The sequence below is a fragment of the Urocampus carinirostris genome, chromosome 17 (genome assembly GCF_059441175.1).
Source record: "Urocampus carinirostris isolate Australia breed hairy pipefish chromosome 17, RoL_Ucar_1.0, whole genome shotgun sequence".
Classification (NCBI taxonomy): domain Eukaryota; kingdom Metazoa; phylum Chordata; class Actinopteri; order Syngnathiformes; family Syngnathidae; genus Urocampus; species Urocampus carinirostris.
The window spans coordinates 9095021-9107970 of record NC_142365.1 but is presented as its reverse complement, the minus strand read 5'-3'; the positions used below and the strand labels follow the sequence as shown (position 1 = coordinate 9107970).

Genomic DNA, 12950 nt, shown 5'->3' with positions numbered 1-12950 from the left:
AAAACTAAAAGTACGCATTTATGCTCAGATTTGTCAATAATAATAATAACAATAACAATTGTGTAGCGGTGAACTTACCTGACTTTGATGTTAGCAGAATGGATTCAGTTCCTAACAGGTGAATGGTGAATGAGAATCGGCATGTATTGGCATCTCTTTCAAGCAACCCAGTATGTAGTCTTCAGTTCACTGAGTCAGCACAGGTCAAGCTACCCAGGATCCTGTTGAACAGTATAGAAAATGAATGTACGGGTGCATTGGCAACTCTTTTTTATTATGAATCCACAAAACATATTGCAAACTACACTGACAACATAGTTGAACTAAGTTTCAGAAAATGCAAATGAAAGCGCTAAACAGAAATCCCAAACTAATATGCAGGCTTCGCATAGAGCCCCTGCGAATTTCTGCTCGTAGTCCCTGGAAGTTTTTCCACAGCTGTGCTCGAGGAATCCTCCGAATATAGTTCTCCACGGCTCGTGTTACCGGATGTAAGAGAATTATTTTAGCTGTATGTTTATCAATTTTTTTCACAAATAGGAGTACAGTACAAGACGTTTTTTTTAAGTCCCGAGAGGTATGAACTAGACGAGTACATTTTCAACAGGTTTCTGGGGAAAGAAACTTGGAGAAGAAAAGTTTGGAGAAGTGTGGAAGATGGGGCTGTTGCTCATGCCAACATAAGCAGTAGCACAGATGATGTTCTAATTAATGTAAAATAAATTCTACAAAGAAGTAATGGTCCTGAGTAAATCGGGTCAAAAGGGTCCACGACTACAGCCATGAGGCTCTTTAACTCCACCCGGGGGAGTAAAAGCCCACATTAAACCCCACCCCCACATTTGCATGTTACCCTATTTTTATTACAGTGTGTATTTTATGTAGCACTATTTAAATACTCTATATCAACACCTTATATTGGGTATTTCTGTACTCTATTTATTTTCTTTTATTATTTTATTTTTTTAACACTGCTGGAAGTGTGAATTTCCCTACGGGATGAATAAAGTATCTACCTATCTACCTATCATGAAGCATTACAGGCTACATGTAGAGCTGTAGCTATCCATTAGGCAAGGGATTTAAAACCCCAAAGGTTGAAAGAGTCTTTTCCCATTAAAAAACTAAATAAACAGCTTTAGGGTCCCACAGGTTAGTGAACCCAGCACTAAGCAAACCAGAAAATTTCTTGGGGGACGCTATTCTTTCACATTAGAACAGTCGAGTTTTTCTAAAAATTAGCCCTCCCTCACTTGTTGCTCATAGCATGCAACACTTCGAACATTTTGGTGTAGAGAAATAAAAACGAGGTGACGGGAGGAGAGAGAAAAACAAAATAGATTGGGGAGAAAAAAACATGTGAATAGAATAAGTCAACATTGTTTAGGGTTGTTTGAATGTTACCCATGTGGAAACAGGTGAAAATGCGCAAATGTGATTTAGTTTTCTTCTTGATGTTCGATTTTTGCCATGTTACTCACCGCTATTATTTGTATTTACAACTTAATAATAATAATAATAATAATAATAATTTCCTTGTATTGTCATTCTGTGTAACAATGTACACAGAACGAAATGTCGATTGCATCTGACCCGATGCAGCCGCAGCCAAGAGAGGGCGCCGCCGACCACTTTTTAAGTCTTAGGAATGACTCGGCCGGGGCGCGAACCCGAACCTCCCAGTCTCAAAGCGGGCGCCTTACCATCTAGGCTACTGAGCTGGTCTTAAGCCCGTCTAACAAGCACTGCCTTGTAAATATTTAACTATTTATCCTAATATTATTGTGTATCTTAATTTTCTCTTGTAAGTATTTTACTCTATGTTTATCCCGGAGTGCCATGTGTATTCTTGTTGTAAACAATGCTTCCTGCGATTTTATCAATGACAACAAAGGCGATTCTAATTTGAACACTATTAAATGCTCTGAGATTGTCATGAAAAGAGGATATTTTTTATATTATGGTACTCTTTTAAGGCTTTTATTACATATTCATCTTATCCTATTTGCACACATGTAAACCTACAGCCAGTGTACTGTAGCTCACTCGTGACCGGGATATTGTGTTAAATAAAACTTTGAAAAATATAGTTGAATTGGCATTATTGTCATTGATATCAACGTTGTGAAACATTGATAGAGCCTTGCCTAATTTGTAATAATAGTGCAAAGAAAGAATAGTGCATCGTAACAGAAGTGCAATGAAAAATAGTGCAATGACATTTAGCGGCAACAAAAAAAAACCTAAATAAGTTGCACGATATATTTCTTTCAGTTTTGCGTGCTTGTTTAGGGTGGTGATGGCTCTGGGGAAGAAACTGTCTCTGAGCCTGTCAGTCCTTGTTTTAAGAGACCCGTAGCGCCTACCAGAAGGAAACAGGTCAAACAGGTGAGAAGAGTCTCTTATAATTGGTATCACGAGGCTGCAATGTTCTCCAGACTTATATTTTAACCGTCTCACAACCTGGATGTAAAATTTCTTGTTCTTCAACTAATTGTTCGGCCAAATTTGCTTCCTGCTGTTTGATAAAATGCACGCACTGATGAAATAGCCGTGCTATATCAAGTGCCATAAACAATGTTCGCTATGTTGTTATCAAAGGAGATAAAGACAATTCTAATTTTAATGCTATTAAACGCTACTCAATAGTCATGATAAGTCAGTTTATTGTCAATTCTGCAGCATAAATAGAGAATTGAAATTCCTTTTCTCTCAGCCCTCAGTATCTAGAAAAAAAAACCACTATGCTAAGACACACATGTAGATCCCAAAAGCCAAGAAGAGATCCGCAGGTTCGAGAGCGTTCTCTATCCGGGCCCCGGTGCTGTGGAATGCTCTTCCCCCTGAGATTCGATCTGCAACCTTAGTGGAAATGTTTGAATCTAAGCTTAAAACACACTTCTACTCTATAGCATATGAATAACCTATATTTAATGAGGATAATATGTGTATTATTTGGTTTTAGATGAGGGGATGGTGTCATAATAGTTTGTAGTTTGCAATAGTCTTTGATCTGTACAGCCCTTTGAGACTCTTAGTGATTAAGGGCTATACAAATAAACATGACTTGACTTGACATATAAATAGACAGTGCACACAGAAATCATAAAGTGCATAATGGTTCTGAGTTGTGCAAATGTATGTATGTTGTTAGCATATTTTTTATATCATTTTACTCTTTTGAGTATTTTATTACATCTTTATCCTATCTTATCGGCACACGTGGGAAAACACAGCCACTGTCTTGTATCTCATAAGTGCTTGGAATATTCCGTAAAACAAAATTTCAAAGAAGTCATTTCAAGTCGTTAAAATGACTCTTCATTCTTTAAGGTGAAAAATGCAATTTCAAACTGTAGATACAAAAAAATACATACAAAAACTTCACATTTCTAGTAATGACACCAATTTCTCTCAGTCAACTAAGGAAATATATATATCCTTTTTTTTCTCGTGGATTTCTCTCTTTGATGTCTGAGTATCATACCTGTCAACTTGTACGTTTTTGCCGTACAAAGTACGTTTATTATGCATTTTAAGACATGTACGACGTAAAGAAAATCTGTACGGAAAAATGCAAATGTGTCAATTATGGGTACCATTCGGTATACACCGACTATCACGAAACGGCAAATCAATCAAGTCAAACGAGTTCGCCACGGTAGCCTCTATCTCGGTATGTTTTTTTTTCATTGCAAACGAAGCGAGCGGTTTGATGCTACTGTGCGCATGCGTCTGCCGCCTGGGGATTTCCCATCATGCATCATTCCATGGTAGTCGTGTAGTGAAAGGAAGTCCATCTCTCAAACGGCTCACTTGCTTTGATGCATTATATTATGAATTATTATGTTGTATGAAGAAGTAAAGAAAAAAGGAAGTATAATCAGTATATTACGAACAATAATTTAATGCAGAAAATTAATTAATCATTTGAATAAGAAAATTCTTCTTAATTATATTTGCATGTACTTTTTCCTTCTACAGTGAACGTCCAAGCTACTTAATTTTAGAACTTTTTTAAATAATAAACCTCACTTATGTCGAGCAACTCAGTATCACAAACAAAATGTTAATTAACAATATATATGATCAGGGTTGGGTGGGGTTACTTTAACTTGATTACTTTCAATTACTTTTGGATTACTCCAATACCAAATATGCTAATAAAAGACAAAAGAAACTAAATATGAATAAAATGATGACTCACAACACGTGGTAAGCTTTCTCTCCTGCCTTTGATCTCTTTGATCTCCGGCAAAACTAACATAAAATGCGACAGAAACAAAATGAAAATAAATCCAAACAGTTTGCCAACATCATTTTTGCCGTTCCATGTATTCCGTTACTCCCCAAGCCTGCACAAAATTTAGTCATTTTATTCATATTTAGCTTATTTTGTATTTTATTAGCATATTTGGTATTGGAGTAATCCAAAAGTAATTGAAAGTAATCATTTTAAAGTAACACTACCCAACCCTGTATATGATTGTAACAAAACCCGTGTACAATATAACATGTTAAACTACATAAAAAATATGGTGCAAGATGATTTTGTATTTTGTAAGGGAAAATATGACAGTTTGTAAGGGCATGGAGCCCTGGAGCTTGACAGGTATGGAAATTACACCAATTTTTCTCAGTCAACTAAGGGAATATATATAAATATATATCCTTTTCTTTTCTCGAGGATTTCTCTCTTTGATATCTGAGTATATCGTGTGTAGAACGATCAAAACACACGTGTTATTTTGGGACATTTTCGACACGTGTCCACGTCAAGGATACATCATTTAGAACGAGCAACATTTGACTAGGATATCAAATGTTTGCGTGTTGAATGGACACAAACTTTCACTTCGGCCTGAATTCCCGCAAGGAGCCCAACCCCAGGAGTAGCCCGTGAAGACGCAAAGCGGGCGTAATAGAAGCGCCCTGCCCACTTGCTGCCACTTTGGAATTACGCAAGAACGCGCAGCGAAGGCGCACTTGATCCAAATAGCTTTGTGGCTTTACCGTGATCGCAATTGCGTGCGTCCCCCTCCAAAAATTGTCTTGCGAACACGTTTTCTTTCCACGCAACCGCTCGTCGTCTTTTGTTTGCGCGACAGCTATTTTAATGATTTTCTTTTTTTAATTCATCGCGGGAGGTCCACCTTACTCACATCCTTTGAAGAGGCTCGCGATCTTGAACGTCACTTGGATCATCCCGAACAAAAAAAAAAAGGAAAAAAGTTCTCCGGAGTTGTTAAGGAGCCCGTCCACGCACGTGCACACACTTTGGGACATGAGCCAAAGCAGCAGCACGTTATGGCCAGCGGGGGACGAAGAAGCAACAGGCGGGGATGCGTTGCCAAAGGCCGAGGAGAGTTTCCTGGGGGAAGTCGGTGATTCCAAGTTTTACGACAGCGGCCAACGGAGCTGTCAAGGAGCCGCCGAGCCACAAACCAAGAACCGCCTGGAGGACCCTCGTCCCATTTCCGACACAGCCCGCGATATCTGCAAAGCCGTCTCCGTTTCTCTGGGGCTCGCCATGGACGCCGGCGACACCGGTGAGCACCTCCAACCCCCCGGGTGTTTGTACCAGGAGGGAGCCGCCAAGTACAGGTGCCCGCGAGAAGAGCGGGAAGTCATGTTTCAAACTCCCGAGACGACGCCGGTTGTCCCCGCCGCTTCTTTGGACTTTTCCCCGGGGGACTCCGTCGCCTTGACTTCGAACATACTAGACCACATGACGAACGTCTTAACGCCGGGTATGGCGCACCAACCGCTGCCGTGTCGAGCGTACCAACTAACGGAGGCGTCCGGTTACGTCCAAGATGGCGAATATCCACCGGAAGCCTTCGGTGTCAGCGTGAAGTCCGAGCAACGGAGCGAAGTAGAGGCTCCGTGGGGCAACTCGTACAATTGCCGCGTCGATAACTCGTACAACAACCGCGGCGGCGAGAGATTCTGGGGTCGACAGACACCTCACGTCAGCGGGGCGGACGCGGCTTTCGTCTGCGAACCGTTTGAGAGGAACAGCGGGCGAAGCGAGTCTTGGTTCCCCGCCAATGGGATGCTGATGATGCCCTACGCCAACGCCAACTTTATCAAGACCGAAGTGGGACAATGGATGGACGTCTCCTGTGACTCCAGGTAAGAAGCAAACTCCGAAAAGTAAACCCTTAAACAAAAACAAAACTTCAATTATAATAAATCTTGGAAATTAAACTAAAAAGAACCCTTTATTTAACCCTCGTGTTGCCCTCAATCACCACCTTTGTACAGGGTTGGGTAGTGTTACTTTAACTGGATTACTTTCGATGACTTTTGGATTACTCCAATACCAAATATGCTAATAAAAGACAAAAGAAACTAAATATGAATAAAATGATGACTCACAACACGTGGTAAGCTTTCTCTCCTGGCTTTGATCTCTTTGATCTCCGGCAAAACTAACATAAAATGCGACAGAAACAAAATGAAAATAAATGCAAACAGCTTGCCAACATCATTTTTACAAACTGTCGTATTTTCCCTTACAAAATACAAAATAATCTTACACCATATTTTTTTCAAACGTCTTTATTCATGTAGTTTAACATGTTATATTGTACATGTGTTTCGTTATATAATATATATTGTTAATTAACATTTTGTTGAGAGATCCTGAGTGGCTCGACATGAAAGAGGTTTATTATTAAAAAAAAAAAGTTCAAAAATGAAGTAGCTTGGACGTTCACTGTAGAAGGGAAAAATATATGCAAATAGAATTAAGTAGAATAATACATTTTCTTATTCAAATTATGAATTCATTTCATTTTCTGCATTAAATTATTGTTAGTAATGTACTGTTTAAAGGGATAACCACAAACCTGTCTTTTTTCATTTTCTCCTTTTATACTTTCTTTTTTTTCTTAACTTCTTTACACAACATAATAATTCGTAATATAATGCATCAAAGCAAGTGAGCCGGCTTTCTTTAATGAGTTAAGCCGAAAAGGCCGGTTCTCTAAAAAGAGACGGACTTCCTTTCACTATATCAAACCGCTCGCTTCGTTTGCAACAAAAAAGTACCAAGATAGAGGCTTCTGCGGCAAACTCGTTTTACTTGATTGATTTGCCGTTTCGTGATAGTCAGTGTATACCGGATGGTACCCATAATTGACAAATTTGCGTACAGATTTTCTTGTTCGTCGTACACGTCTTAAAATGCATAATAAACGTAATTTGTATGGCAAAAACGTAGAGGTTGACAGGTATGAGTAAGCCCTTAAACAAATTGGCGAATTGAGTAAAACAAAACACAGACTTCAATTAAAACAATTCTTGGAAATTAAATTTAAAAGAACCTTTTATTTGACCCTCGTGTTGTCATCAATCACCACCTTTGTACTGTACTTCATTTACAGCTTACATGAAATTATGTGTGAAATTAAATATTTTTATACTGCTGGGACAACATTTAAAATTAGATGAAATATAATTTGGGGATTTATTTCTGTGTATTTAACAACACAGTGGGAAGGGCATTTTGACCCAAAGACAACCGAAGGGTTGGAATACCTTTGATTTATAAAGTAACTCTTTTGATATAAAGAGGGACCAATTGTTTCACACGAGAATAAGTTTTACTTGGTTGCATGCTTAAATAAAAATAATTACTTTAATCTTGGAAATTTAAAAAATAACCCTATGTTTGGAATTTTACATGTATTTCATCACATTTCTAGAATCACTTTGATGTCTCAGTCCTAAGTAACTATTTTTGTCTTTATATAAAGAGAGAGAGCAATTATTTCACATTTAGACATTTGTCCTTATGCTGAGATAATAACTTTTACTTTGTTGCCATTGCTTAAATAAAAATCACTTCAATCTTGGAAATTTAAAAGATAACCCCTTGTTTGGAATTTTACATGTATTTCGTCACATTTCTAGAATCACTTTGATGTCTCAGTCATAAGTAACTATTTTTCTCTTTATATAAAGAGAGAGAGCAATTATTTCACATTTCGACATTTGTCCTTATGCTGAGAAAATAATTTTTACTTTGTTGCCATTGCTTAAATAAATTTATATGGTAAATACAGACTTGTAAATTTATAAAAATGACATTTTGTTTAGAAGTTTACATGTATTTCATTACATTTCTGCTTATGCAAAGAGAATAACTTTGATTTTGATGTATCAAATTAAATCTTAACTAATGGAACCGTTTTTTTCCACATTAAAACATTTATTATTATGGAGATTAACTTTGGCTTTGAAATGAGCGATCCCAATTTGGAAATGTATAAAAATAAGCCTGAAATAATTTAGAATCTGTATTTGTATTTCATTTATTCTTCCCCAGGGCCACCACAACCCTCAACAAGCACACAAAACTGAAAATATAGCTGGTGCGACTTATTTCGGAATTTAAGTTTCTGCTAAATGTTATTGCACTACTTTTTATTGCACTACCAGTACGGTGCACTATTCTTTCAATGCACGTTGATATCAATGACGATTAAATACATTCATATTAATGATGGGAAAATAACTTGGACGTGTTAATTGTGAGGTATCCTATAAGTAACTCTTCAGTCTTATAAAAAATGGAAGAAAGTAGTTCAAATATAAACATTTTCATATGTTGAGTTAGGTCTTAAGCAACTCTTATCTGCAATATAAAGTAGGAACAATCTTTTAACAGAAACAGAGCAAAATGTATAAAATAAATAATTGCTTTCATGACAGTTCTTAAAAAACAATTAAAAATATCGTCTTTAAAATAAACCGTAATATCAAATAACCATTTTCAATGTTTGTTTTACTGTGAAACTGTTGATATTGGCAACATTTTAAACAATAAAAATCACATTTAATTTTATCCAAACTATATTTAAGGTTTCAATCAGACACAAATACGCTTCTGATAAATTCTTGAATCTCACGGCTTTCTATCAAAATCTTAAAAGTACCTCCTCCCGAGAGTGTTCAGTTGCAGGGGCTCTGGGGAAAAAATTACGGCTCCAATCTTTGTGTGCAGTTTTGCCCTGATTCTATAAACTCGTTAATTCAAAATCATGTTATTTGAAGACTTTCAATTTGTGTTAGTGCTGTTTTTTTTTTACAAATATGTGTCTTGTGATTATGTTGCAAGTTATTTCAGTGGGAATCATGCTCAAAACCAGCTGAACGAACTCACGGATGAGTGGGAGGAGTAAAATAATATTTATGGCCGGATTTGGAAAAAAACCTACGGTCGGTATTAACATGTTTTCCAAACAACATGGTGTTTTTTTCATCAAGCAATAAATGTTATTAATCTATGTCCATATTACGGCAACTTCATGGTATTACTACGTTAGGCACGTTGTAAATTGAAATCCGTACCACATGAAATGGCATAACTTGGGTCTCATTTTAAAGGAAGTCCATTTGCTTTTTAACTGAATGTTACAAATGACATTTGCAAGTCTCCAGTCCATAATTATGAGGAACAATCATTTTTCAAAAACTTGTCAACAGAGTTTAGTGGACAACAGACGGAGGCGATGTCCCGCTGTCATCCCTCACGCATGTGGGCTTTTTTTTGGTCCTTGTTTCAGCTCAGTACGCTGAGGCTATAAATCATATTCTATTGGTGACGAATTACGATCAATCATGAGGAATAGGTGGCGAGAAAATTTTATGTATAAGCTGTGTAGAGTCGAAACTCACCACGATGATAACTGTGTTCTAACTTCTTTGTTTGTGTTGTCACTCAGCATGTGATTGACTCCAGATGTAGATTTACTTAAGAGTCAGATGTTTTCTGTTTTCACCTATTGGCGCAACGGTCAGTTTGTGTGTTGTCGCTGCTGCCAAAAACCCACATTAAGAATTTGTGAATTTGACACAGTTGGATGGCTGATTAGAAATGACAGATTCTGTTAGTCCAATGTTGCTCTGATCTGGGATATAAACATGCATACATATTAAAGAGTAAGCGTTTCTTTAAAGTCTTTGCAGTTTAATTCACAAATGTTAGTCTGGTTGTACATTTTTAGTGTACAACTGTAGTGCAAGTCACTAGAGAGTTATGTTTTCACCCCTAAGTAGCTTTATTGGACCCATAACATACATTATCTGTCTTGAGTGACTTGAAAAGCGCTGAACAAACATCAACAACCTTAAAGTAGTGTACGTTACTAGCATAAAGTCATGATCGCATCCCCAGTTAGCTCATTCATAATGCGCATGCAAGTACATTTACTTCTTAGACGCACTCAAATAATTTTGTCTTTTTTTCATCTTTTTGGGGGTTTGTCGTTTGGATTCTACTAGAAGCAGGCCTTTTTTACTTTTAAAGAATTTGCAGGACATATCAGCCTGGTCCTGCTGGAAGGGGGATTACCTCATGTGCGGTCCCTTCTCAAGGTTTCTTCATTTTCCTCATGTTGAGGTTTTTGAGTTTTTCCTTGCCCTCACATAGGTTTTAGATCAGGGGGTGGTGTATTAATAGTCTGTAGTTTGCAATAATCTTTGGTCCTTGCAGCCCTTTGAGGCTCCTTGTGATTAAGGGCGCCCCATCAAACATGACTTGACTTGATGCATTACTACATGCATTCAAATCTGAATTACACCTCACTTCAATATAAAGCCAATTCGTACTATTCTTACCAGATTCAGATTCAGATTCAGATCTACTTTATTGTCATTCTAGTACACGTGTATACAGAACGAAATGTCGATACATCTGACCCGCACAGTTTCCTCGAATGTACAGATATAAGTAAAAGTTGTATTGTATTATGGCTACGTATAGTATTTTACCATAGCATGTGTGACAACACTTATGACTTCACCAACAGGATACCAAATTCTAAAGTGCTTCAAATATCTTCTAAAACCTTATAAAGATAATTTTAATGTAATGACATGATATCCCCAATCTTTTCTTCGAATTGTATGAAAAAAATGGTGGCTCAATTTTCAAATTATCACGATAATTCTAGTTCCCTAATCGTAAGATGGACACAGTCAACTCATGTTCATTTGTATATTCCTTAATCATAGAAGTCTCAAAGGACTGCACAGACAACAGACTATTTGTTTTTTTTCCTCAAAATGATATATTCTATATCCTAATAAACACAATATCAATAATGATAACAATATTTTCAAGTTAACACCAATAATTATTTGCGTGCCTCTTTGATGGCGATGTTTCCTTTGAAGTAAAGGAAACTTTATTTCTGGGTAATGAGACATATTGCATTTGTATTGTACCGGACGTATTGTTTTTGAGCAGATTGAACATCAAAGGGGGTGGAATGGTGGTTACGGGTTAGCGTGTCTAGATCACTGTTCTCAGGTCATTTGTTGACTTCCAACTGCTGGTCGTATGGAGTTTTGGCTTTGTCATCTGAAGCACAAGTTGAGCTGTGATTCCTTGTTGCGAAATCGTTTTATACAAAAGTAGTATTAATCAAAACATAGCCTTAGATTACAGAGGCCACATAAAACATAAGAGAAATCATTGACATTGACTAACAAGTATTATGTGTACAAAGAAGGGAACTTCTAGTTGGGCTTGACTAGCCTTGAAGCCTTTCTTTTTGTTATCCACCCTTCTCAAGTCATGCGCACCATGATGCACAGGGAGGATCATCTTTTTTGTGACATTTCCAACCACTATATTAGACTTGATTTGAGTGGACAAGAATGTTTGCAACTGGATTAGAGACCACCCAAATAAACAACCGCCTGCTCAATCTGGCTGTGAATTTGAATTTAAGACATAGTGGTGAAGGGAGCACTGCAAGCACCTGTTTTGGCACCATTGCTTTTCATAGAAACAAATGTATCGCTTTCCTTCCTCTCACCGCAAAAGTTTTAACTGAAGCACTGTACAAAAAGGCCAAAGGAAAACTATCCTGGGCAGGGCCGCAGGTCCTTTGGCATATAAAATGCCCCCCTTCACCCCAAGAACTAATTTTATAGCTCCCATTTCATGAGCCAAAGTGGTCTGCTGGGAAAGCAGGATGTCACCTCTTGATAGCAAAAAAAACCTGGACGAGCGGAAGGACAGCTCTTGTCGTAGATGTCTTCAGAACTTAGTCAGGTTACGTGATCATAGAGGAATTGGAGTAAAACCATTTTTTGATGGTGAAAGAAGATTAATACCCAATGCAGATCAAAGCACTTTGCAAAAGCACTTTTTCATCCTAAATGTGTCATTGTGTGTGTAATTGTTTTCTTACAGGAAAGGAAGAGGCTGTTTGTTTTAGTCACAAGATGGTAGGTATGTATAAACGTACTTAACTTGGATGAACAAACCAGGATGAAAGGGGAGTTATTAGCAAATCTTCATTTAAATACAGTTTGGGGTCACCACTGTGATTCCCGCGAGCATAAGGCAGCCCCCTAGGAATACCCGAATGGCCCACGGAATGGTTCTGAAAATAGCTCTCCAGTGATGGGTTATTGATTTTTTACAGATGTTTTAGTGGTAGACTGAGCCTATCACAAACCTACTTCAAATAATTAGGTAATACCATAATAATAACATAGTTATAATATGACTTGTTGTTATTTTAGAAATGCAGATTAAACTCTGGTAGCCCTTCGCACTAATCAGTAACAAAAAACTAGCTTCAAAAAGGTTGGTGATCCCTGGTTTATATTAATCAACAAAAAATACTTTCAAAGTAGTGATTTTGTAATTAACACTTATTAATCTTTGTGTGTGACTGAAGGAACACAGTTGGTTTCCTTTATTTCGCCCCTTAAACGGCCCGTGGTTCACAAATCACCCGAGTTGGTTACCTTCTAAAGCTCCCAGAAAATTGGTAAATCTGTACTGTTAATTTGATATTTCAGTTTAATAGTTTTTTATCCATTTTTTTTATTTTAATTCAATTCTTAAATTGTGTACAAATAGTTGCACGTGTCACCAGATTAAGCTCCCGGCATGCCAAACAATCCAATATGGCAGGACT

General features: G+C 37.4%; 1 protein-coding gene and 1 long non-coding RNA gene across 3 annotated transcripts in view; one reads left to right on the top strand and one right to left on the bottom strand.

Annotated features, from left to right (window-relative positions):
* Positions 1 to 5957, bottom strand: part of LOC148349140 (uncharacterized) — a 62169-nt gene extending 56212 nt beyond the window's left edge. For both annotated transcript variants that reach the window (XR_015847273.1, XR_015847274.1), the window contains exons 1-2: positions 5163 to 5957; positions 79 to 221 (exon numbers count right to left, since the gene is read on the bottom strand). This is a non-coding gene — a long non-coding RNA (uncharacterized LOC148349140). The remainder of the gene's footprint in view (positions 1 to 78; positions 222 to 5162) is intronic.
* LOC148349139 (progesterone receptor-like) overlaps positions 4856 to 12950 on the top strand; it is a 32914-nt gene continuing 24819 nt past the window's right edge. The window contains exon 1 of the mRNA XM_088320991.1: positions 4856 to 6135. Within this exon, the coding sequence (XP_088177117.1) occupies positions 5285 to 6135 (851 nt within the window). The 5' untranslated portion in view covers positions 4856 to 5284. The remainder of the gene's footprint in view (positions 6136 to 12950) is intronic.